This window comes from Leptosomus discolor, chromosome 1 (genome assembly GCF_034619465.1).
Source record: "Leptosomus discolor isolate bLepDis1 chromosome 1, bLepDis1.hap2, whole genome shotgun sequence".
NCBI lineage: Eukaryota > Metazoa > Chordata > Aves > Leptosomiformes > Leptosomidae > Leptosomus > Leptosomus discolor.
The window spans coordinates 191,662,161-191,688,407 of record NC_141391.1 but is presented as its reverse complement, the minus strand read 5'-3'; the positions used below and the strand labels follow the sequence as shown (position 1 = coordinate 191,688,407).

The window sequence follows — 26,247 nt, the reverse complement described above, 5'->3', positions numbered from 1 at the left end:
TATTGACTTGAGAGGTGTTTGGGGCATTAAGAAGCTGAAGAAAGCTTAATAGCCACCTTCAAGTACTGTTAACACTTCATTCTCTAATCCTTTATCTGCACTGCATGTCATTCATGAGACTACATGGCAGTTGCATATAAACAGTGCTGGCACTTGCACCCTTTTCATTCAAGATTGGTAGGTGCCATTCTTTACAGATTAATTATGCTAGGGCATCTTAGCTGCTATTTCACAGGCAACGGAGCCAACAAACCTTCTTACTTTGCTAAGGAAATAAGCTTCATTTCTTTGTTCTCTCCCACTTCTTTCTTCCCTCTTTACTTCATACTTTCAGCTTCACGGTTCAGTCCTCTGCCTTCTGCTGTCTTTGCCATTCATTGCACCCATTTAAGAGACAGTTAACCTACTAACCTGGCAAGAAAATATGCGCTTTTTTTCATGCTTAATTTTCTTCTGGCAAAGTTAGCGAGCTAATTGATTTTTTTTTAAAAGTTCTTATGAGTGCTGGAATAACAATCTGGTAAAATTTCATCTTACTGGGAAATACAGTTTGAATGACTGTTATGTTTATGAAAGGTCTCAGAGTATCAGATATACTGATAAAAGTCTTTCTGTTAGAACAGGTACAACATAGGTAGCTGTAGCCAAACCTGCAACAAGCTGTTGTTCTGAATCAAAATACTTAGTAGCTGCTTCTATCTGTTTTCAAGGTTTGGTTTCTCTGCTGTGATTAACTCCAGATGTTGTCAGTATTAATTAGTATCATTTCTGATGATGTTTTTTCTTAATAGGGATATCTGTGCTTGAGAGGCATGTCTGAGGCTGACAAAGCCTTCATGAAGGCCACCTGTAAATCATGATTTAATAAGTATTCTGATTGCTGATCAATCAACATTTGAATGTAGTTTTATGAGGGCTTTTTTTTTCCCCTGCTGGTTTGGGAGGATCTGTATAATTAGTATTTTTTTCATGTTACAGTATGATTGTACCAATCCAAATTTATCTGCTAGTAGCTTATTTCTAATGAATTATAACAAATTTTTGCTTTTGTTGAGCATATGACTTTTTTTAAGTCTTTCAGTTTTAAGGGAGTATCATGTTAGTGGCATCCACAAAATGTTTGTGCTCTGACTTTAATAGAAATGCATCTTTATTTCTCTGCATTGTTACTATGCTTGCAGAAATTCAGGTTTTCCTACCAAAGAGGAGGCTTGCAAGGTGATTGTAAAATGATTGCTTTTCTTTTTCTGTGTCCCACTCAGATGTCAGGCATGATGGAAACTCGTAGTTGTTGAACTGCAAAGTGAAAACTGGTTTTATGGATTTCCATCTGAATAGATTCATTAACTAGTCTGCATTAAGCTTTAGAATTGCTTTTTACTGTTGCTTGAACATTGAGACCAAGATATTCAAAACAAGATGCATAGTTGGGCTTCTGTTTCCTTGTGTGAACACCTAAACTAGTGGCCAGATGTTAAGAATTTCTCAATTCGACAGATCAGCATTTGGTGCTTGGAGACTGTAGAAGCCTGGCTGCGTATGTTCTGCTTTTTCAAAATCTTGATCTGAGACTTTCAGGTCTGCTATAAAATATTTTTACTCCTGGTTTTCAACTCTGTGAGGAACATCATTTGGTCGCTTCTGTATAGAAACTCCGTATCTGACTATCTTTCGAAATAATAGAATCACAGAATGGTTTGGGTTGAAAGTGACCTTAAAGATCATCCAGTTCCAACCCTCCTGCCATGGCAGGGACACCTCCCACTAGACCAGGTTGCTCAAGGCTCCATCCAACCTGGGCTTGAACACTGCCAAGATGCATGTGTAAGAATTTCAGTTAGGAGTCTAACTGCATATTGGTAGAACTGTTTAATGCAGCAAATGGACAAGTAAATAATCAGTTATTACCTTTGCAGAACTGTCTAGAAATCCTTTGTAGCCATGGTGGACTAGAGGCTGAGAGAAAAGATAAGTGTAATCGAACATTGCATGATGTTGCTACTGATGATTGCAAACATCTCCTAGAAAATTTAAGTAAGTAAATGCTATCAGCACTATATAAAAATGTTTTTAGTAAAGAGCTTGTGGGACAAAAATGAGAAATATTAAAAGGGTAACTGTCACTTTTTTGGCACCACAAAATTAAGTTTTCTTAGCAACTTTCTGTTCTTGAAATTTTGCAAAAGCATATGATAAATTTTTGTTGGAACTTATTAAATTATTTATTGTTTTTAAACCATTTGAAAAGATGGTGTATATTGTACATGTGCAAACATCCATATTCTCTTAAAATTACTGAATTTAATATTAGTAATTACTTTTTCAAAAACTATTGTCCTCTTCTTATTTTTTCTTCAAATTCTTGCAGAAAATTCACTTAGTGGTGGATAGCTGTCAAATTTCCTCAGGCTAAGACAATCATCTAGTTATATCTCAATCTCTTTTTAGAACATAGTTTTATTTGTCACTTGTTTATTGTTGAGGGGATTGTTTGTTTTGTTCTTCAAAAATGTCTTAGAGACAACATCACAGAATGGTGGGGGTTGGAAGGGACCTCTGGAGATCATCTAGTCCAACCCCCCTGCCAGAGCAGCTTCACCTACAGCAGGTTGCACAGGATCGCATCCAGGCGGGTTTTGAATATCTCCAGGGAAGGAGACTCCCCAACCTCCCTGGGCAGCCTGTTCCAGTGCTCTGTCAGCCTCAAAGTAAAGAAGTTTTTCTTCATGTTCAGGCAGAACTTCCTGTGCTCCATCCAGTTTGTGCCCGTTGCCCCTTGTCCTGTCACTGGGCACCACTGAAAGAAAGCCTGGCCCCATCCTCTTGACGCCCACGCTTTAAATATTTGAAAGCATTGATAAATCTCCTCTCAGTCTTCTCCAGGCTAAAGAGCCCCAAGTCTCTCAGCCTTTCCTCATAACAGAGATGTTCCGGTCCCCTCAAGGTCACCATTTATTGACAAAATAGGGAGGCTTTCTGTGTGCTGCTTCTGATTTTCCTCTTCAGCTATTATAATATCTATGTTCTTACCATTTTACTGTAGGTGCAGAGGGGAACACAACTCACTTTCTGTTAGAAACTCCTTTGAGGTCTACTTCTTTATCAGACTGGAGTCAATTTCTGGTGGCCGAATCTGTAGCCTGTTAAGTTGATGCTTGTATTATTTTCATCAGTCCTAGAACCCTGTTTCTCTGGGCAGGCTTATCATGAATCCAGCTAGTTTTATTGGGCCAGAACCTTTGGCATCCATTTCTCTTCTCTTTCATTTGTTAAGCCTGTAGTTAGCATCAGTGCAATCATAGTTAGCTTTTTTGCCCCCACAATATCTGATTTGTGGAAGCTTGTAAACACCACTCTCATCTGGGTATACACCTCAACAAACCAAGACTGAATTTTAGGTAAGTTGTGTATGTACCATTCTCTACCTTCTTCACAGTCCAGTAAGGTTTCCACTGTAAGGAATTACATGCACATAGGACAGGAGGATGTGCTTCAACAGATCTGAAAGACTGGGGGCCAGGATTGCCAGCTATGCTGTCGATGTCACATGCACTGAAATTTAGGCATACACTGTAGCTCTGTCCTAGGGGCCTGTTTCCTTGTAAAGAACCCTCTGGGTTTCTTATTGCTCATTTCCCTGAGGTTCAGCCCTCCAAAGGGCAAGCCTTTGATACATTTCTCACAATCCCACATCTAAAGGATGCCTTTGAGTAATCTTTTCCCTTTGGTAGGCTAGTGGGTTTAAATCGGAACTTCTCTGACATTGGAAAAGCTTCATTGATTTGTATTGGCTGAAGATTTGGTGTCTGAACTCAAAAGCAAAGCTAAGATCATGCAAGATTACATAATAAGCTGGTATCGTTTTGTCATGTGCTTATTTTTAATTTCAGGGATAATTTCTCAAAGGTATTGTTTTGCCATTAAAGTTAGAATACAGTTTCATTTTCACTTTTAGTCATCTAAATGATCCATATAGATTGCTGCTTCTTTTGAGTTGTATTCCGTTTTTTCAAAGAGCAAGATTTAAAATAACTTCATTAAATTAGTTTTGTTCTATAACAAATCAAATATACACTCCAAGTGAATTTTCTGTCTTAGCTCTTAAATTTGTATTTAGACATTTGGCTCACTTAACTGTGTTTTCCATATGTGCACTACTGCCAGAAAATCCCTTTCTGCATTGATAATAAAAATGTGCACAACCACAATAAACTGAAATGTTAAGACACTACCTACCGTTTGTCTTAATTCATAAGAAATTAGTCTGTAAAGAGGAAATAAAAGATTAAGTAAGTTTTGTTTTACTTTCTGTTTTTTAAGCATAATAATCCTGATTTTTTTTGTAATGTAAAAAAAAGATAGGTACCTTGATATTTGTTTTTCATCACTGCTCTGATTTGGTGGTGGTGGTCTGTGCCGCTCTTTAGCATTTGCTTTTTGGCAGCAGGAGTTATTTTGTAGCATTTCTTTGCAGTATTAGATGTTACCGGTCTTTAATAATAGAATTTTTTTAAATTAGGTTTTACAGTTTTTCTCATTCTTGGTTCTCTGTTTTTCAACAGATGCTCTTAATGTACCTGTAAGGATTTCAGTCAGTGGCATTGAACCAGCCCATTGTGGTACAGAGGAATTTGATACAGAAAACACAATATGTGCTTTGAATATCCGCAAACAGACATCATGGGATGATTTTTCAAAAGCAGTGAGTCAGGCAGTGACAAACCATTTCCAAGCAATTGCTTCTGATGGATGGAGGAGCCTAGAAGACCTGTCATTTAATAGTGCTGCAGAATCCAACATTGGCCTGAGTGCAAGCAGTATATTGTCTGTCAAACTAGGTATCAATACTGGTGTAATAAGAAAAGCAAAAATTGGGGGTTTCTTGAATTTGTGAAGTCTTGTAAGATAAAAATATCTTTAGACTTTTGGATCGTTTAAAGCTTAGACTAAGAAAGACCAATACTAGCTATGAAACTTTGAACAGTGCTGGCATTAAACTATTCTTTACTTCTAGGTAGGTGTATGTAGTACAATTCATTAAGCACTTTGATATCATCTCGGGGACCATGAGGCCCTATGTTGATTAGCCCTTTACTCAATTTAGTAGTCCAGAGGAGAGATCTGTGTTACAGGTGAAACAAGACAATTCTGAGCAAAGCCCACACTATGTCTTTACAGTACATCCAGAATGTGCAGTAAATCCAGGCTGTAAATCATCAGCATAGGTAGAACAGAGGTACTCCTGGTTTATGTAACTTCACTTATCAAGGTAAACCAGAAAAATCTTTAAAATTGTGAGAAATTGGCCAAAATGTGGTGGTGGTAGCAACAGTTGCATAGGGTTCTGAAAATTCACGTGCTTCATCTTAAATCCTCTTCCCCCCTCCACCTGCCCACTGACCCCAAAAAAACCCTATTCACATTAGACTGGGCGAATTATCTTATTTTACTTGATTTTACATGTATAGATGTAAAGATAGGCTAGCTGTTAGACTTGTGTCTCAATTGGCAGAAAACAGTATTCTCAGTCATGTATCAAATAATAGTATGATTTAGTACATGGGACTGGTTTGCTTGTCAAATCTGTTAGTGTATGCACACAATCTTTGTAAGCAAGCAAATATGCTTGAGCATAGGACACTTTATATAGACACAAGGAATATCTCTCTCTTTTATTTTTTCGTTTTAACAGGAAACATTTCATGGTCAACAGGTCAGATTTTTTCCCAGCCACCGTGGGACTTTTTGAAGAACAACAGAGCTGAGCATATCACAGTGTTTTTGTTCGGTAATGTTCAATTATAATTTTCAGGTTTGAATGTTAAGGCACTCCATATGAAATACGTAATTTGAGAATCATTTGCTACTGGTTTTGTTCTTCAGTGTTTCTGATCCTCAGAAATATCATATCAAATCAATTGTTTAACTAGATTTGAAAGGGTCTACAACATTTATGAAATATGCTGGCACATAAAAGCCCTACTACCTTTTTAGTTATATAGTAGTATCCATTTTACTTATGTCATGGATACCCATGAATCTATGTTGCTAGATAAACGCCTTCCGTTTCTTCACCATTTCAATTTGCGTAGCCTGTAATTTTAGGAGGTCACTGTAGAATACTGCATGAAAAGTATATGTATCCATCATACATGCTTATCAAACATGAGAGATTTAGAAAAGTTATTTGTGTATCTCTTTTTAAAGGACCTCAAGAAGGCTGCCTAAATAGCGTGACTTATGCATCTATGATCCATCTTCAGACACTTCAGAATTACCTCCGCCTGGTAAGTACTAAGCTAGCTTCTCTCTACATGCTATTTGTATGTGAAAATACTTCTGTAACAGTGTTGACTAAAAAAAATTGATCATCTACTCTGTGAAAGAATTTCAAGACTTCTAAAAAATGAAATGGGATGAAAGCTGTTATTTTAAAATAAATTCACCTAAATCTTACCCCAATAACTTTAGTCACATGAGGGCATTATCTTTCTTCTTTAAATCACTGCCATCTGATTAACTGAACTGCTTAAGAAAATATATTAAAAGCTCTGTGAGATCTTATTTCTTTCCAAAGTTATTTCATTCCACTTTTTAAGGGGAAGGTAAATTAGAATAACATTCATGTAAGCAATTATTTGAGACTTCAATTTTATTAGTGCATATATATGTCCTGTAACTCTTACAATTTATTTAATACCTCAAATGTAAGGATAATTGGGTAATATGAGTTAACTTTCATAGGTCATTTGTTTTAACATTGCTAGTCAAATCAGAATTAGTTTAAGATCTGCATAATTTCTGCTGTTTCCTTTGATGGTATTTTATGTTGTTAGAGGAACAGTTACATGCCATAGGTTTCTGCTGTGTTCAGCAATGTTGCACAATGATATGAGTGTATTCCCTTACTGACTTTTTAGAGATAAAGTAATTTTACAGCTAAGATAGATTAAATAATTTTTATTCTATTTTTATTCATTTCAACTGGAAATAAAGTCCTTAGTCTAAGTCCTTAAGTTAGCAGTGACTTAAGCTACTCTTTGATGATTTTAACTTCATGCTGGTTTATCTGTTTTAATTCAAAATCAAGAAAATATTTGTGACTTCTGAAGTCATCCTTCCTACCTGAATTTTTCAAGTTTTAATGTTTGTTATAATGACAAAATACCTTTTCCTGTAGTTTTACAAATTAGGATATAAATTTATCAATATATTTCCAAGATGCATGCAAATATTGCCTATTATGAAACTAATATAGTAAGGCTTATCAACTCCAGTAGTGCAAAACAAAGAATTTTGTCTGTTAGGTGCTGATTGTCTCATTTAGGTAAAAAAACCCCTCCAAGTCTATGAACTTTCAAGAATAATTTATTGTCTCTCTCTAGGTTGAACAATACCGTAATGTCATTTTCCATGGTCCAGAAGGAAGTTTGCAAGACTATATAGCATATCAGATAGCGGCCTGCATGAAGGTATTAACACAAACATATAAAGTAAATTGTTCATAAATTCAAGTTTGCACTATTTCACCAAATCTATAAATTTCCAACACAGCAAAAGCAAGTGGCTGCAGGATCCACATGTGAAATTGTTAAAGTTGAAGTGGATGCTGGTTTCTCCAAGGAGCAGCTTGCAGAACTGTTCATCAGTACTGGTAAGATTATTTCAGCTGGACTGATTTTGTAGGAAAATTTTTAATGGTACAAAATAAAGAAATACATTAAAATACATTTTGCGTAGTGGGTGACATGTTTTAACAGAACCCAGGTGCTTGGGAAATAATGATAAGAGTCTAAACTGAGGTAGAACTAAGTGTGACAGTCCAATAGGGAGCTCTGTCAACAGTTTGTGCCATGTAAGTAAAATTAATAGTTCTCAATACTTTTTTCTGCCCCATTCCTTTTTCCTTTGTTTGTGAGCCTTTAAAAGTTGATTGCTATAGTTCAGATCTACTGAATCAGAAATGAAGGTGTATTGTTGCCTTATTGTAGCTGTGTGTAAATATGCTAAAAAGCATATTTTCTGTGGAGGGCTTTTTCATGAGCGGGTTGTGCTGTGTTTTACCTATGCTCATGTATTCAGACTCTGATTTCTTCTATTTCACCATAGTATTAACCATACAGTAATAATATAGTGTATAATATTAATATATAATATATAAAATAATATAGCAATAATATATAATACTACACATACAGTAATAATATAAGAGCCTGAAGGGTGATATGATGTTTTCTTTTCTTTGGTACTGTTCCAATTAATTTTGGCTCAAATACAGTTTTGCTGTTTGCAAGCAGTTCTCAGGTATGTAGCTGCTTTCACCCCTTTGCAGCTTTCTCCTGGGTTTTTTTCCCATTTCTGTTTTATGAGTATTTAGTTTGGGGGATTTTTTGTTGGCAAAAACTAGCAATGTAGTCTGAATCTAACCTTGGTAGCAAGACCTCATTTTCATCCAAAAAAGTTGGGTTTTTCTCTTTTGTTATTATGGTTTCTTCTACAGCTCTAGGATGTTTGCCACTTATTTAATATGGTCATTCTCATTAAAAATAAATGTGATAAATGTCATTCCTGCTTGGAAAAACCATGTGTTTCGGGAGCTGTGATTTTTCACATTTCACTTTTTGTATTGAAAGAGGCTGGGCTCTTGAATTGTACCGTTTTCAGTTGTATCAATGCAACACCTCTGAATGCATTCTCATGTGCCACCGTGATGAAACTTTGAGACAGCCAGAGCTTTGAGAGGATCAGCCTCTACCTTTTTCTTTCTCAGTATGGGGAGACCAGAAACACCAAGAGGAATTTGAGTCTCATAGGCAATTGTTTTATTCAAACAAACTAGAATTACTAACTTTTTAATAGAAAAATCTACAATTCAGTGAGTGAGACTGACTGCTGTCTTCTACCTGCTGTGTGTTTCCAGTGTGGGGCCTGTTTTTCAAGTATGCTTTCATCCTGTAGCTTTCTTTGGCTTTCTCGGTTGCAATGAACTCTGACAATGTCTGTGCTCATGAACAAAAGCAGAGCCATCCCATGGGCTCCTACAGTGGTGTGCAGTGCTCCATTCTGTTTGTTAGCATACTTTCCAGTGTTACTTCAGGCTATGTCAGTTTTTCCTCCCAGGAAATCCTGGTCACAGCTTGGAGGATCGCTTGGGCCAGTGATTATTCCCCCATGTCATTTCAGTGCCATCACATTGCGTAGTCACAAGTCAGCTAGGCTTTGGTGTTTGGCCTGCAGGCAAGAAAATAGCTCATAGTCTGGTTTGTTTACTAGCCACTGTCTCTTAGGAGAGCTTCCTCTTTTGAATGCTTTACTCTGTGTCAGCAACACACTCTTAATAGTCTGTGCTTGCATTTCAGCATTGTGCTGGTGGCTGTCTCTCATTTTTCTGCCTGCTGCTTGCCCCATTGTTCTGCTGCATCTCCTCTCCTAGGAGAGCACTCTCCTCTCTCTGAATGGTTCCATCAAACACAGAGGAAGTACCTGTCCTTCCTGCTATCCATCTATATCCTCCTAGTAAAACAGGGCAGTAATATTCAGGAAACTGCAATAAATAGCAATCGTCAGCTACAGTTGGTTGCTGTAAGTTTTGCCCTATTACTCATCATTTTCCTTAATGGCCATCTTTAGTACCGCCTTCAAGAAGTTCTGAAACAATGCAAAGCATTGAGTATACTCAAGATAAGTGTTTTGTTTAGTATTTGTATTACAGAAGCATTCATCTGGAATTTAGTGTTAGGAACACCTGCAAAGGCTGTATCTTTTTTTAGTCAATAAGATGTTAAAATCAGTTAAAAAAAAAGGAAAATATCTGAAATGTGAAAAAGTATATATAGATACAGATCGACATCATTTTGATGCCTGTTAGGTTCAGGTGCTACTGCTTGTGCCTCAAACTAGCTCTGATTATTTGGGTGATTCTTAAAGATACTGAAGGAAGTTTTGAAGAGAGGATAGTAGAAACAAATAGGCGATCTCATAGAATGATTAAGTCTTTTGTAAACATGGAATATTCTGAATCCTTCTATCACTACATGGTATAAAGAGTACATGTTGAAAGTTTAAGATGTATTACAGCAAATGAAAGAAAGGTTTTCAGAGGTCTTTGCTATGTTTTCTGTTGTATGTATTTTCAGTGTGCTGAAATCCTTCCTGTTTATGAAGATCCCATTATAAGCATTTCAGGAATTTATTTTGATAATAGCTTTCAATTTTTTTTTTCTTATTGTACAGTATTCTTTCCATTGTTTGATTTTATGCTTCTAGTTTTGAACATATTACACAGTCTGTCTGTTTCTGTGAACAAGTTAAAAGGCAAAAAAATAAAAATTAAAAATTCCTCTTTTTTGCATTAGTAGCAGTAAAAGCTGTATACATAAATAAAAGTCAGGTTTCATCAGTAGACATTAATGAATTTTTATATTTCAGATTGCCTGGTCCCAGTTAAACAGCCTCCTGTAAACAAGACAACCATTGTGATTTTAGAAAATCTGGAGAGAGCTTCTTTATCTGAATTACTAGGAGATTTCCTGGCACCTCTTGAGAATCGGAGTTTGGAAAATCCTTGCACTATTCAAAGAGGTATTTAAAGAATTTGGAACAGAGAAATGTTTTTATAATCCAGTTGTATTATAATACATGGCAAACAGGGAACAGGAGAAAAATATAATTTGTTCAGTTTTTATGATATTGCAAACAGTTGTTCTTAATCAAATGTAGCATGTTTTAAGGCTAATTTATGGTGGGGTTTTTTATTTCTAATTATGTCACTGCTTCTTGCTTTTATATGAAATCATATCGAAGGTTTGAGTATTTCAGTAAAATGTTTTATTGTTCGTTTTTAGCAAACGGAGTTTCTGGTGCCTTTTACTTTCATGAGAATTGCTTTTTACTGGGGACAATTGCAAAGTGTCATCTTCATGGCTCTGACCTGCTGGTTCAGCAACATTTCCGCTGGGTTCAACTTAGGTGGGATGGGGAACCAATGCGTGGCTTGCTTCAAAGGTTTTTAAGAAGAAAAGTTATAAACAAGGTAAGAACTTGCATTGGCTTCAGCAATTTTGTTCATTACCAGGTCTGTGAAATATGTACAATAGTAACGTCAAAAGCTACAACTGAGTTGTTTCAAGAAAAAAGCATTCATTTCTGGGAAGATACAGGCTATGTATTTGTAAATGTTGGCTTGGCCTCATATAGGAAGGTGTGTGGCCACGGCGGATTAGCATAAACACACAGGTTGGCTGCAGATAATGGTACTGTGGATACTCGCTTATCCACTGTATGAAACATCCTTCAGGTTTTGTTTTTTTCATCTTCTGTGTGAGCATGAAAGTAAGAATCTGTTCAGCAAACGTAAAATCCCTTTCTCAAGGAATTTATTCTATATGTCTAAAATAAGATATAGTTCTATGTCCTGTGTGTATTGACTACATTTTAAGCAGCAAATAGAGTTTTCATGATTTTTAAATCAAAGACGAAAGTAGGGGGGAGAAATATATCAGTAGGGAAGTTGTTTTGAGCCAGTAGGCCTGCTGAAGCTGGAACAAAAGTCCAAAAGAGAATAAAGATGGGACGTCTGTTTTAACGTGAATAAGCAAATGGAGGATGCGAAATGCAAAGAAAGATGTGGGCAAAAGCAGAATTGTGGAAATTTGAAAGTTATTTGGAAGAAAACCATTCCAGTGTGATAGCAGCTATTGCAGACAGTCAGGCAGTGTTAGATGTTGCAAGGGGGAGTTTAATCAAAACAGCTGCGAAGGAAAATAATCTTGGCAGTAGAGTTTTAAACAGGCTTAAAAGGGGAGGTTGTTTTAGGAATAGAAAAAACTGTCAGTAATAAAGAGTCCTGGTCTGGGACAACAGACCTACTGTCAGTTCTGAGTGTTCAGCTGTATGTACCTTGGGTATCCTTGGGGATGTCATCTCCTGTGCCCTTTGCCACAGTTCTCATCTATAAAACCTTACTGATTCAAAGAGGTCCTGAAGAGGAAATGTGTGATAACTGAGCATTTCAGTTACGATAATGAGGAAATTTAGAAACATTCCTAGGTATTCTTTAATAGCAAGAACGGGAATACAGAATATGAAAAAAAGAATCATGTGAAATGTATCAATGAAACTCTTAATAGATTACTTTTCTTAGATTGCTTTTTTCAGGTGCATAGTTATTTACAAGTACTTTTCTGCATGAAACAAAGTTTCCTTTTTCCCCCATGTGCTTTAAATCTTTGGGTCTCTACAAACATAGTAAGCTGGAACCACTATGAGTCATTGTCTGGTTGAGAGTATGAATGGTTTCCAGAATTCTTGCAAAGGATTGGGAGGGTAACAATTGACTGTCGGCAAGTAGGTGGGTTGGTTGAACATTGTACCTTGCAGATATGCTGTAGCGCTGGAATGGGGTATAGGCCAAAGGACAGTGCAATAAAAGGATATAGCAGAATTCTCCGGCCTACACTGGAGACTATCTAGTGATCTGAGGCCCTTTATAAAACGACAGAAACACTCTGATCGTAGATCATTCAAGATCAAAGAGGACTGTCTTCAGTTGAGCACAAGGCCAAGAAATACAGCAATGCAGACAATTGCAGAAGGAGTGGTACTCTGACTCATTCACAGACAAAGGCTGGATCAAACTTACTCTGCCAAACTGCTTTGGCTACCAGAACTTGCAGCATCGTGTAACAGATGTTGTTTTCAGGCTATTTTGTTTAGGCTTAAAAGCAATCCTTAGTCACATGGGTTAGAGTTTAACAAGGTATTAGGTTCCTACCTCTGACTGAAGTTGAACAGAATTTGGGTAGTAATCCCATTAAGTTTATCTTTTCTAAAGCATATATGCAGATGATGGCTATTTGGACAAAAAACCCCATGTGTCTGCCTGTATCTTCCCTAATTAAATAATGAATACAAATGCCCAGTGTGCTAATGCCATCTTTTTAATACACACATGTGCCGTATGCAAACTTACGTGCCAGTTGGTGTGGAGCTTAAAACAGTGGCTTCCAAAGTTAAAAATAGAAGAAAGATTAATCTGTTATAAAAATATAAGGGAAAATAAAGGCACATTCATTGTTTGAACAATAGATGATTTCAAAGATCCTTGCTCTGTATTCTAGTACCTTGTTTGTGCCTTAGTATTCATGTTTTCAGATGAAAAGCTCTTTTCCCCTTATTTTGGACTATGAGGATATACGGGAACAGTTTAAATGTTTTTCTACATTAACTTTATGTCGTTCACCTGTAGACTCTGTCAAGAAGCTCTGGCTTCAGTGCTGGAAAATACTATCCCTAGTGCATCTTTTAAGACTTTCTTTAATTGAAACTGTTCCAAAGGATAAACCTGGGATTAGGGTGATGAATACTGTAATTTGGAGTCAGTTGAAACAGAAGATTTTCTGGCATCAAATAATTTGCCTTTAACAAGGCATACTAAAAATTTTAAGTCTTAGGGGAAGACATCTTTCCGTCATTGCCACTAAATCTAAAATCAAAATGGAAATCCACTTAGAATATGCCTGGATCAGACATTCCTGTTCAGTGTGATTGTATGTTCTTTTGTATGCTTTATTTATATCATATACATTGTGGAGGATATGGTAGGTACCTGTTGTAATCCTAATCTTAAACACCCTAGAAAAAGCACTGCTGCCAAATTTGTGTGTCAGTTTCCCACAAGAAAGTAGAGGCATGTCAATTTACTGATAAGGAGGTAACTTTTAAAGTGTAGCTGGGGTAATCATTTTCAATACACAAGACTTAAATATACTCCATAGAAAGGTTTGACCAGTTTTTGACTGTACCTGATTTTTGCAATAACAATATACCAGGGGAAAAAATTCCCAAGCCTTCTTGGGGTTTCAAGGAAAATGTTTGCAGCAGAGGTGTTATATCATGTTAATCTTTTCTCCCTGCAGTTCAGAGGCAAAGTACCTCCTCCATGTGATCCTGTCTGCAAGATCATAGACTGGATTCTGGCTGTTTGGCACCAGCTGAACTCTTGCTTATCACGTCTAGGAGCGCCTGAAGCACTTATGGGGCCAAAACATTTCTTCTCTTGTCCTGTGGTGCCAGGGCATGGCCAAGCGACAGTCAAGTAAGATTTCTGTTTCCTGTTTGACACTGTTCAGTGCCAACTAGACAGATACTTATTACAAATTTAGTAGTTATGTTTCTCCCAAAACCCATCTGACTCAACAACCTTAAAAGTATTTTAGCAGAAGTTATTGAAAGTTTTAAACTTTTGTTTGATACTTAATTACTAGAAGGGCAATTCTGAAGGTCACAAATGAGAATTGGGTGTCTAACACTGGTTGAAAGTCAGTCTTGTGATCTTTCAGTTATTTTTTGACGCAGAGTTGTAAAATATTACTTGTACTGGAATGGCTAATATGTCTCAACACTTTAAAGGTGCTGTTCTTCATTTCAAGATAGCACTGTAAAGAAAGGTGTTCGTTAGTGAACAGACCAAAATGAGATTCAAGAATTCTGAGCTTGAAAAGTCGGTAAAGTTTCCTTTTGAAGTTGTATATGAGGGAAGTTTGGAGAATTTCTCACTCTTTTTAATATCTGGTATCATTTTTAAACATACGTACAGTTTCACAGATTTGTTAGCTTAGTAAATAAGGCAGATATATACATTTAGCTATATATATGGTTAGATGTCCAGTAACATAAAAGAAGAATGATGAAAATTTTGTCTTTTCTTGCCTACAATTGCATGAACAGCTGCTAACACTCCAACTTCCCTGCAAATGCTAGCCAGTGATACGATAGAATTTTAAAATATATTCATTTCATGCTAAGATGTTGCTTGGCTACATTAGAAAGATAATGAGCCCCTAGTTAAGATTCAAACTTATCTAGAATTCATATAATAATGTTGGTTTCTGGAGATGTGAGATTACTTTTCTCACCCTGCTTCATAGCATTCTCCTGAATTGCCACTTCTGTTCCCTCTCTGACTTTTCTCTCTTGTACTAGTTTCTGCTGACCTTTCTTCCAGGGTCCTTTGCTTAGCACGTGCACTGGCTTTCCCATCTTTTGTTCTGTCTACAGATCTTCATACGTTTTGCTTGTTTGTTTTCCTTTTTTTTCTAAAAGGACAGATTTTCTAATATCCAGAGTAATTGTCGAAGTCACCATTTATGGGTGCTGTGAAATAAAAAAAGAAAAAAGTATATCATACATCTATCTCCTGTCTCCCTCTTGAATCATGTCCTCTGAATTGTCTTAATCATTTATTTATTGCAATGGCATTAGTAGAGGACAGAAAAACTATCCTTTAGATCCCTTAATTATACATTTCTGAGTTTGGATTTCTCCTAAGTGTAACTTTGACTGGATTCACAGTGCTTTATTTTGAGCACAACCCCAAAATGTCTTTTATAGCAGTGATATGCCATCTGACTCCTCATTTTAATGAAGTTTTTGTTTACTAATAATTAAAAAGCACAGCTCCAGTGAGCACTTACTGGATGCTTTTAGTTTAGCAGCATGATGGGTAACATTGTGGTCATATAACTAGCAATAAATAGCTTTAATTAGCAGCTCACTGGTTGCTGTTATTTCAATCTAATTAACCACTCCTGTCCTCTTGCCCCTCCTCTCCACTGTGCTATTCTGCTGCTTTTTGCATTTATTAAAGCTTCACTGAGTCAGTTCAATTCATTAAGACAGTAGACAGCTACCTACAAACTGGGTTTGTTGTGGGCTAAGTGTTAGCTCAGGCGAGTGGTGGAAGGCGGCAGCTGGGAAGGGGGAGAGAAGGCGTGACAGGAAATTGTTCCCTGCTGCGTGCTCTTTCATGTGGCTTCCAATGGTTTGGAGAGAGAGAGAGAGAACAAATGAGGGGAATTGTAGCTACATTTTTTTCTTGATTTTGATCTAGGGAATTAAAGATGATGTTCCAACAGGAAAGAGTTTCACTTTACATCTCCTTTTCAGGGGCAGGGTGGTGCTATACCTTTGCTAAATATCAGCTATATCAAAGAAATGGGGACTTGATCAAGATAAGCACAAACATAAGACCAAATTTAAACAGCAGGTTGGAATTTTATTTAGAGAGGATGGCATTGTGCAGCCCATCAATTGTTAACTATTTAGTCTCAATTAATTTTATCTTCCCAGTGTTCATTTCTGACCATTTATATTAGCAGAATTGCAAAATGTCAAAAGCTTACATAGGCAGAAATGGAGACAGTGAGTTCTTTATTATTAAAATGAAAGCAATATTTGCTTTATTTTAGTAGCTTAACTCGGGTAGCAGAAGCAGACTGTATCTATATGGAATGGTATCCACACCATTATGCTAAGCAAGCTTCAAGGAACATCTCCAATATGCATTTTACATCTTACTTTAACAGCTCTACTAATTATTTTTCTAAGCAATGTAACTTTAATCAAGGTTATACCAACACTTTGTAGCGTGGCTGTATATCATGAAACCTCAATCTTATGCTTCATAACTAACCAAAAATACATCTATCAAATGATTCATGCTTTCTAACTTTAAAAAAAAAAAAAAAAAAAAAAAAAAAAAAAAAAGCCAAAAAAGTTGTCATAGTCTTTTGGGTAATAAGATGGCTGCTGTGAATCAACATATCCAACAAAATGGTTCATTTAAGTCAAACACATTTTAGCCTTCACTCTTTCTGAATGGATTTCTGCAAAGCCGAAACACAGCATTATAGTCTATAATTTCTTCTAGACCTTTAATATAAACCTGCTGACTCTCAGTCTTACCATCTTCCCTCCCAGAAGAGGGTATAAGAAAAAAAAAAAAAGTTGGATTTGATATAAAAAAGATTGTCTCAGCATCTGTTATAGATGTGAGCTAAGCCCCAAGCCTGAAACTCGTAGCCTTTATACATTGAGAGCTATAAGCTGTAAGAAATAGCATTTCTATATTTCCTAATACAATTTTTTCACTTCTGTGCTAAAACAATATAATATTTCTCTCTTAGAAAAGCAGAAGTCCCAGAAGAACCATGCCCCTTTGAATCAAAGTTTTGTAATCAGAGCCAGTCTCTAAACCAGACAATCTGGAAAATCCACGGCATCCTGGAGACACAGTTCACCATAGATCAAATAAACAAAAGGAGAGTGAGAGCAAGGCAGCTGTACGAATAGAAAGGTCTTGTAAACTGGACAAGTTTGGAAATGGAAGAATACTGGAAAGGGTGCAATAACTGAATGCCTCCTTTTTTCCACGCTGGCAGCGAATAGGCTATGAATGAACACCTGCAAGCATGGAAACTTCTCCATGCACTGGCAAAGGTGAAAGGGGCTTTTTTTTTGTATATATGTGAACACACATCTTTCTGGGACATTCTTTCTTTCAGCCTTAAAATGAAAAGGATGTTTTATAGTTCTTATCTGAAGGAGGAGAAGCATCAGATGGTAAATAGTTTGCCAAAGCAACCTGAAGAAAGTTAAGTCAAATAATTTAATATAAAATAAACAAATAAACCCTACTTTAAATAAAGTCAGTTTCTCCCTGAAATGGGATACAATATGAAGTCCAAAATATATGTGCTTCCTGAAAAATGCGAAATCTGATTATGTTACCCAAAGTATAAAATCTTGTATTTTGATAATTCTCTCTGAAGTTAAGGGATTGTTTGTGTGCCTACAGGTGGATGTCCAAGTTATGGAATGCTGTGATAGCTCCCAGAGTTCAAGAAGCAATACTCTCCAGAGCCTCTGTGAAAAGACCATCTGTATCAGGACAAGCTATAGCGAAAAAAAATCCTAGCCAAGGTCAACAGGCTGTTGTTAAAGCTGCTCTCAGCATCTTGCTAAATAAAGCTGTTTTGCATGGCTGTCCTCTACCCAGAACAGGTAACAGTGAACTGTCTGAAAGGCAAGTAGTTGTACATTGCCACAGTGGGGCTTTTAACTGTTTGATTCCTTTTTTAAAAACTTCCATAAAACAGAATTGTAGTTATCATGGGAGGTGTGTGGTTAAAAGCATTTACAGTTACTAAACTAAGTAGTTGCATAAGGTAGTCAAAGAAGAACCATTTGCAACACTCAAGAACTTAACATTGTTCTACTTTTGTTTCAGAACTAGATAATTATATAGCAGATTTTAAGGGAGGAAATTTTCCTTTGTCGGTGGTTTCGAGCTACAAAAATTGTAGTAAGAAAAGAGGTGAGAATACTTCTTGGAGAAAAGTGAGCACAAGTCCTCGCAAAAAGTCAGGCCATTTAGCCTCCCAGTCATGGAATAAGCAGGAGACAAATACTGAAGGTAAAGCTTTCCATTTTCAATTCTGAAAGAAGGTGTGGGGGGTTAAGCTGTGTAGATATTAATCTAAATTTTCTTCTACATCATGAATTAAAAATTCTCAATTAAATGACAGTCATGTTTTTGTTTACCAGTAAAAAATTGTTTACTTTTTTCCCCAAAATTATTTCTTTATGACTGTGAGGTATCCTAATTAATTTTTGTTTGTTTGTTTGTTTATTCTAATGGCCTTCCTGTCATCTGATAATGAGGTAGGCTTTGTCTCAGATGGTGGAAGATTGAGCAGTGGTTCTACCTCATATTGTGTGGAGTAATGCTCTAACATTCTCTTCCTCAGTACTGGAGGACAGAAAGCTTCATTACTTGATTGATACTCCTTAGTTCTGCACCTAATTTACAGTATACCTACTTCTTTGGGGTTTTACACTTACTTTATAGCTTCATTACAATAATTTCTATTGTCTAAATCAAAGTAAAATTAAATTAATACGTGCATCCTCAGATCATGCATCCCTTATTTGACCTTATTAGATAAATTCTAGAATAATCTAGAAGCTCTGTAGTGGAAGAAAGAAATCTTTGGTTTTAAATTGAAGATTTTTGTTTGATTTTCACTTTTAATTGTAAAAACTAAATGTAAAAAATTCTGTGTAGTCACAGATACTGTAAAGTTTTAAGAAGTTTCCACATCATTTTCAGTATGCTTCTTGATAAAGAAGGCTTTATATGACTGGGTCTATGCATGTGTGTAAATGTGAAAGTTATATTAGCAGCTGACACTTCTGAAATGTCTTTTCACCTCGAAATCGTAAGCCATATAAGCAGTTTACTATAGAGAGCATAGTGTCTGGATATGTGCAGAAGCAACGTATCACACTTCTAGAAGTATACATCTGTTTAGAAGGAAAACTTAGGAATACCATAACTGAATACAGTATTGAAGAGGAAAACTTCTAGAGGACAAAATCTGATTACTTATTTTGCTTTCACAAAATGAAGCTAACTCCTTCAGAGAGAAGAGTTAAGAAGGGGTTTACAGAGAAAGCGGCTTACACACACACACACACACACACACACACACACGTATAGAGTTTAGAAACAGTAATATTCTAGCCTCAATTACCTCATATATAAAAGACTGAAATACTTGATACCTGGTACTTTGTAATGTTAAACTGAGCTATTAATTTCTTCAGCTCTTGTTCAGAAAGAAGGCTGCTTTTTCTGAACTGCAACTCTAATGTCCTGTTGCTTGCTAGTTCTCTGAATTATGAACTTATCTAATCCTGCTAAGAGGATATAAGAAATTAAATTAACATAACCTGAAGTAGTATAGTTGATACTTCTGTCTTGTACCTGAGAATGTTCTTGGAGTCCAGTTAATATCTCTGAATGTAAGTAAAAAATGGAATGATGAGTGTAATTTTAGTTGCCTTCCATTTGTGGCTATCAGAATCAAATGTTCCTGTTTCCAAGTAAGGGCGAGTTGTTTGATTTTACTTAAAGGAAGCAGACTTAAGTCTTTTCTTGTTGACAAGTGATTTCTCTCTGAGAGAACCAGTAAGGGTGGTTCAGGTGCCTCGTACAGAAACCTCATGTCCTGTCTTCCACAAAAACTTGGGCAATTCATGCCCGTTTTACTGCTTTAGCAGTTCCTAATACAACTCTGAACAGTTTCAAGGGGCGTATTCTGGTCTCGGACAGACTCTATTGATATAATTAGCCAGTAAATGGGAACACATTTCCCCTGTTTATCCCAGATTTTAGAATAAAAAAACCCAACACACATCATAACTCACTAATAAGTCAATCTGTCTTTTGTGCAGGTATAAAATCTAAGACTCTGTTGCAACCAAACTGTAAGAAAAGAGCTTCTCTCGCCACAAAGTAAGTTTTAATATCTGGTATTTGTTACACTTAGCAAACAATAAAGATGATAAAATCATATTGTAAACCAGAACATTATAATGAATAGATGAAGAGTTTGTATTTGGTAACGTTTTGGTTCTACATCTGAAGAAAGGAATTCTTTTTAATTTTAATTTCCGAGAGAAAATAAAATTTATGTTCTTCGATACAGTTTTAGAATTCATTTCTGTAATTCAAACCTTGCAGCATTACATGTCTTTATGTAACAGAAGAGTCTATAACTTAAGAATATTATGTAACACATTCTGCCATGAAAAGCCAAGTGTATGGTTTTGTATACGCCTGGCAGTATATTTTAAAACCTCCTCTGGCTCTTTTAGCTTGCTGAATGATAATTCAAAGTGGTATAGTACATGCACGTTAGTCTAAATGATAGAGTTTCTGTAAGAAAGGGTACGAATTAGCCAGAGGAAACTGCATTTGAGACTTTACTTCAATCTGAAACCTTGGTTCTACCATATTCACGGGCACAGAGAGCATAGAATATTTATGCTTCCAGTATGCCAGGGGGTTTTTAAGTGTTTGGAATTAAGTCCAAAAAGGAGAGTGGAATAAAATTGATTGCTCCGTCTTAAAAAGGGAAGAATCATTGAAGATAGTAGGCTGAAGAATGCTTTGTTAGAATTTGAGAATGGAGAGAATGATTTGGATATAAAGAAGATCTATTATGAAATAACAACTATTGACAGCTATTGCTGCCACTTAATTAGATGTTATGTTCTTCCTGTTTGTGGTAGTAAATATCATTTGGAAAGAAACTGCTGTTTTTCAGTTGTGTATAATATTTATTTTTAAATTATACATCATAGCTTATTTTTTGTTGCTCTCTCCGTTCGTTTTTTTAACCAGATCTTCAGAGAAGGATCATTTGAGAAAGTTAAATCTGGAGCAAAGGCTGTCCCTTGGTTCTGATGATGAAGTAGATCTTGTACAGGAACTTCAAAGTATGTGTTCCAGCAAATCTGAGCCTGATATAAGCAAGGTAAAAGCAAGGTTTTTAAATAATTTATGTCATTACCGTATGCAGTTGTTTGCTACGTGTTTAAAATAAATTTTTAGTTTACAAGCACTGCTTGAGCTGGAGAAAATTGTTAAATTGTTGGGGAATAAGCCAAAGTCAACTAATAAATTATACATTTGAGGGTAAGTGTTCTGGTTTAATGTACGTTATTTTAAATTATACTACTATTTTTTGTTGTAGAGATCCTTGCAGTGGAGGCTGAAATGTATCAGTTCATAAATGCTAGGACAACAGCCTTCTCTTCATTATTGTTCCCCATATTATCTTTCATGCTACTGTTGTTTCCACTGGGAAACCATTTTGTAGTCTTAAAGACATAGAAAGTTTTTGCTAATATGCCTTGCACATTTGGTTTGTTTAACACAATCCCATTAGCCATCTCCGAACTGGCTCAAAGCTCCACTGCTGTGTAGGCAAAATGCAGTTTTGCTGCCCCAAGCAAGAAGGAGTGGATCGGCCTAATTCTTTAACAGTGGCAGAAGAAGGTGAAGGATGCTTGCAGGGGTCCTGGGTTTGGGGCTAAGTTCTATGCTGGAATGGGTCGTGGGTGGTTATGGCAGGCCTGTTGGAGCAGAGGGTGGAGCCGTGGATCTCTCTCATTTTTCCTTCTACACCCAAAGCATCCAGCTCTCCCTGTCGCTGTAGCTATTTATTCTTTTCCTTCTTTTCTCCTAGCACAGCTGAAGTAGATGGCTGTGACAGCAGGCTGTGGTCACACCGGAGCAGCTACTCTGTATCTTTAGAAACACAGATAGAGTCCGTGTTAGGCTATTGCCCAGTTAGGCTGCACGTTACATCCTCTAGGATCTCCCTGAGCAAGAGTTCTATTAGTTTTGCGTTATTAAGTATTCTGTTTATTCTTAGAAGTCAGCCAAGTTTTTATTAAAAAAAAAAAAGAAATACTGTGTTTGGGAAGATTTTTCAACCTATTTAATGAAATCCTTTTATTATGGTGTTTTCTTTTGGGTTGGTTTTTTTTTTTAAAGTATTTACAGTACTTGCATGAGTCACATGCACCAAGCTGGCAAGCTAATCGCTAGTCAGTTAGCAGGGATTTGCCATATCTATCCTTGAAAGAATGGGATGTGCTTAAAGAAATGGTAACCAATTGTGTTTAATAACATGTAAAATGTAACTGCTTGTTGTTGACAATTCAAGGAAATATGGGTTAGATTAGGAAGGAGATAGATGTCACTGTCTTTTGTTCAGTTTCCTCACCATGGGTGGAACCATCCATGGCTGGAATTTCTGTCGTGAATTCCCTAGCTGCCTAGTAGAGCCTTACAGAAGTAAGGGTGCTGTTGCATGTTTTCTTCATGTGATGTAATTTCAGGCTGCCATCAAAATAAGTACCTACTCTCTAATTTGCCCTTCCACTTGAATATGTTCCTGCTGCCTCTGTTATGTGGGATTTAGTACTTTTTCAGTTGCAAAGTTGAATCCGATCAGCTTGCCCCAGGATAAAATACCTAGTTTTCAGTGAGGATAGAAGGCTGATCAGGTCCTATTGCATGGTCACAAGGTTCGATGCAAAATAGTAGGGAAGAAATATGGCAGAAGGAAGGGAAAAGGATCATTCCTTTCTGTGATGTTCCTGGGGCTGGATAAAATTTAATGGGAAGCTGCCTTTAAGCTCCACTGAATAGTATTGCTCTGGAAATGCATGTCTAATCTTCCTCTGATAACAGTCGATGCGAAATCTCTCTCTTGATCTCCCATCTCCTACAAACACACTCTAGAGTAAAGGCAAGATATTTTAATCATTCTTTGGATATTTATGCATTGCATTGCAGAGAAACTACATGAAAATAAAATCAAGACTCCAAAATTTAGCAAATTGAAACATAACCTCTGCTGCGAATAACTTTAAAAAAATCACCATCTTTTTTAGATTGCAGATTCTAAAGATGAGCTATTGATGTTCAGTACCTCTCCGAACAATCCTGTATTTTCAGCAAGTGGTACTAACCCAAGTAAAACAACAGCACAAAAGGTAGGTGAAACGAGTTGTGTAGAAGGATAGGGAAGGTGTCTTAAGTTTCTCCGAAATCTGAATTCCTGATCGGATACAAAGAATTAGTGTTCCGGTGCCCGGTTTATTACAAGAATAAACTGTCATGATTCGTAGTAAACTTGCTAGACATACCATGCCAAGTTTCTCCCACGTGTCCTAATGGAAAATAAAGAGTTATTAAACAATGGATGTATTTGCTTCCATTTTCATGTTTACATAAAGCCATCTCCGTAGGCCAAGTGTTGTTGACATTACTTTGACATTATAAGTTATTTGCATCAGATTTTGAGAAACAAAAGCCTTGGGTTCATTACTTCCCCCAATTAATATTATTCAGTAAATTTGCAAAAGCGCAAAACTTTTTAAAAATCTTGATGTGAAATTTCTGGCTCATGGTTTATTTCTCTGCCTTTTGAGAAAGACATGATATTACCGGAGTTTGTGAAGAATAGCTTTTTTTTTTTTTTTTTTTTTCAAAGGGGTTTCAGTTTATTTTTCCTGACTAGATATTTGATGTAATATACAGTTGTCTTGCCATATTATTTATGAGAAATCAAAAGAGACCCTATGCTATAAGTTTGGTGATTCTGGGAAAAGACAGTCTAAATGTAAACAATCTTTACTAACCTTAGAGCAGTTTCAGAGTGGGAAGATAAGCTGAGTATTATTTGAAGACATAATAGGTCCATTATCATAATATTTTCAGAAATCTAAATCATTGTTTGTGGGTGCTAACATCCCTACTAAACATGAAGATCAAATTATATCCTGCTTAGTTTTGATTCTTTGGATAATAAAGTAAAAGTTACTCTTTCTCTGTTGCTACACTTTTTTCCCTTTTCTTTCTTGCTCCTTGTCTTTTTGAACATCAAGAGAGCCTCTGAGCATATGGTTCAATTAACCTTAGCCAGGGCAGAATCTGTTGTCTGTGTTCCTTCACTAGGCCCTCTGTGTTCCCTTGATAGGGGTCCTCTAGAGTCCAATCTAGACACTTTTATCTGACTGAGATAATTTTTTTTTTCTACACACTCTGTCTATTTTCTGCAGGTACAATGAAATAGCCCTGAAAATAGCTTAATCATAGAATTTGGGCTGGAAGGAACCTTTAAAAGTCATCTAGTCCAACCCCCTGCAGTGAGCAGGGACATCTTCAACTAGACCAGGTTGCTCAGAGCCCCGTCCAACCTGACCTTGAACATTTCCAGGGATGGGGCTTCTACCGCCTCTCTGGGCAACCTGTGCCAGTGTTTCACCACCCTCATTGTAAAAAATTTCTTCCGTATATCCAGTCTAAATCTGCCCTCTTTTAGTTTAAAACCATTACCCCTTGTCCTATCGCAACAGGTTCTGCTAAAAAGATTGACCCCATCTTTCTCATAGGTCCCTTTTTAAGTACTGGAAGGCCACTGTAAGGTCTCCCCAGAGCCTTTTCTTCTCCAGGCTGAACAACCCCAACTCTCTCAGCCTTTCCTTGTAGGAGAGGTGCTCCAGCCCCCTGATCATTTTTGTGGCCCTCCTCTGGACTCGCTCCAACGGGTCCATGTCTGTCTTGTACTGAGGACTCCAGAGCTGAACACAGGACTCCAGGTGGGGTCTCACCAGAGCAGAGGAGAGGGGGAGAATCACCTCCCTCGACCTGCTGGCCACGCTGCTTTTGATGCAGCCCAGGATACAGTTGGCCTTCTGGGCTGCGAGCGCACATTGACAAGTCATGTCCAGCTTTTTGTCCTCCAGTACCGCCAAGTCCTTCTCAGCAGGGCTGCTCTCAATCCCTTCATCCCCCAGTCTGTGTTGATACTGGGAATTGCCCCGACCCAGGTGCAGGACCTTGCACTTGGCCTTGTTGAACCTCATGAGGTTCACACAGGCCCCACCTCTCAAGCTTGTCCAGGTCCCTCTGGATGGCATCCCATCCCTCAGGTGTCAGCTGCACCACTCAGCTTGGTGCCATCTGTAAACTTGCTGAGGGTGCACTCGATCCCACCGTCTGTGTCATTGATGAAGATATTAAACAGCACTGGTCCCAATATGGGCCCCTGAGCTATGCCGCTTGTCACCAATCTGGACATCAAGCCATTGACCACTGCCCTCTGGATGCGACCATCCAACCAATTCCTCAGCCACCAAACAGTCCACCCATCAAATCCATCTCTCTCCAATTTAGAGAGAAGGATGTTGTGGGGGATTGTGTCAGGGGCCTTACAGAAGTCCAGACAGACGACATCCATAGCTCTTCCCTTGTCCACTGCTGTGCTCACTCCATCGTAGAAGGCCACTGGGTTGGTCAGGCAGAACTTGCCCTTGGTGAAGCCATGCTGGCTGTCTCGAATCACTTCCCTGTCCTCCATGTGCCTTAGCACAGGTTCTAGGAGGATCTGTTCCATGATCTTCCCAGGCACAGAGGTGAGGCTGACAGGTCAGTAGTTCCCAGGGTCCTCCTGTCTACCCTGTTTAAAAATGGGTGCAAAGTTTCCCTTTTTCCAGTCACCAGGGACTTCACCTGATTTCCAGGACTTTTCACATATCATGGAGAGTGGCTTGGCACACCTCAGCATTAAAAAGGCTAAAGTTGGTTGAGATGACTAACCACCCTTACCATTATATTTTTTTCTTATTCAAACAGTCAAAATGTTAGAATATCTTCTGTACTTTTACTTAAAATCCAGAGAACAGTCTCCACTAACAGAAACAATTTTAACATTGCAGATCCATAGAAATGCATATATAGGATGGATATATATGATGGATATATTATACAGAAAATGCCTTTTTTTTTTTTATTCATAGGATGGAATGCGTCCTCTCAGCAGCAGTCGAACTGTGGAAAGCAGCAACAGTAAATCAAAGACAGAGTTGGGTGTTTCAAGAGTTAAATCTTTTCTTCCTGTTCCTAGAAGCAGAGTCACCCAGCCTTCTCAGAATACTAAAAAAAGCAGCAGCAGTAATACAAGGCAAATAGAGGCAGATAATAATACAAAAAGAGAGATTTGGAATTTGCACAAAAAAGAACAAATAGAAAAATCTAATAAATAA

At 37.2% G+C, this 26,247-nt stretch overlaps 1 protein-coding gene across 1 annotated transcript in view; it reads left to right on the top strand.

Annotated features, from left to right (window-relative positions):
- The window catches only part of CTTNBP2 (cortactin binding protein 2), an 87,501-nt gene extending 61,254 nt beyond the window's left edge, over nucleotides 1-26,247 (top strand). Inside the window, exons 9-23 of the mRNA XM_086473132.1 lie at nucleotides 1,917-2,034; nucleotides 4,563-4,838; nucleotides 5,693-5,788; nucleotides 6,208-6,287; nucleotides 7,386-7,472; nucleotides 7,555-7,654; nucleotides 10,429-10,581; nucleotides 10,845-11,032; nucleotides 13,917-14,095; nucleotides 17,636-17,841; nucleotides 18,068-18,253; nucleotides 20,077-20,137; nucleotides 21,029-21,161; nucleotides 23,092-23,193; nucleotides 26,002-26,247. Coding sequence (XP_086329258.1) covers nucleotides 1,917-2,034; nucleotides 4,563-4,838; nucleotides 5,693-5,788; nucleotides 6,208-6,287; nucleotides 7,386-7,472; nucleotides 7,555-7,654; nucleotides 10,429-10,581; nucleotides 10,845-11,032; nucleotides 13,917-14,095; nucleotides 17,636-17,841; nucleotides 18,068-18,253; nucleotides 20,077-20,137; nucleotides 21,029-21,161; nucleotides 23,092-23,193; nucleotides 26,002-26,247 — 2,211 coding nt within the window. The remainder of the gene's footprint in view (nucleotides 1-1,916; nucleotides 2,035-4,562; nucleotides 4,839-5,692; nucleotides 5,789-6,207; nucleotides 6,288-7,385; nucleotides 7,473-7,554; nucleotides 7,655-10,428; nucleotides 10,582-10,844; nucleotides 11,033-13,916; nucleotides 14,096-17,635; nucleotides 17,842-18,067; nucleotides 18,254-20,076; nucleotides 20,138-21,028; nucleotides 21,162-23,091; nucleotides 23,194-26,001) is intronic.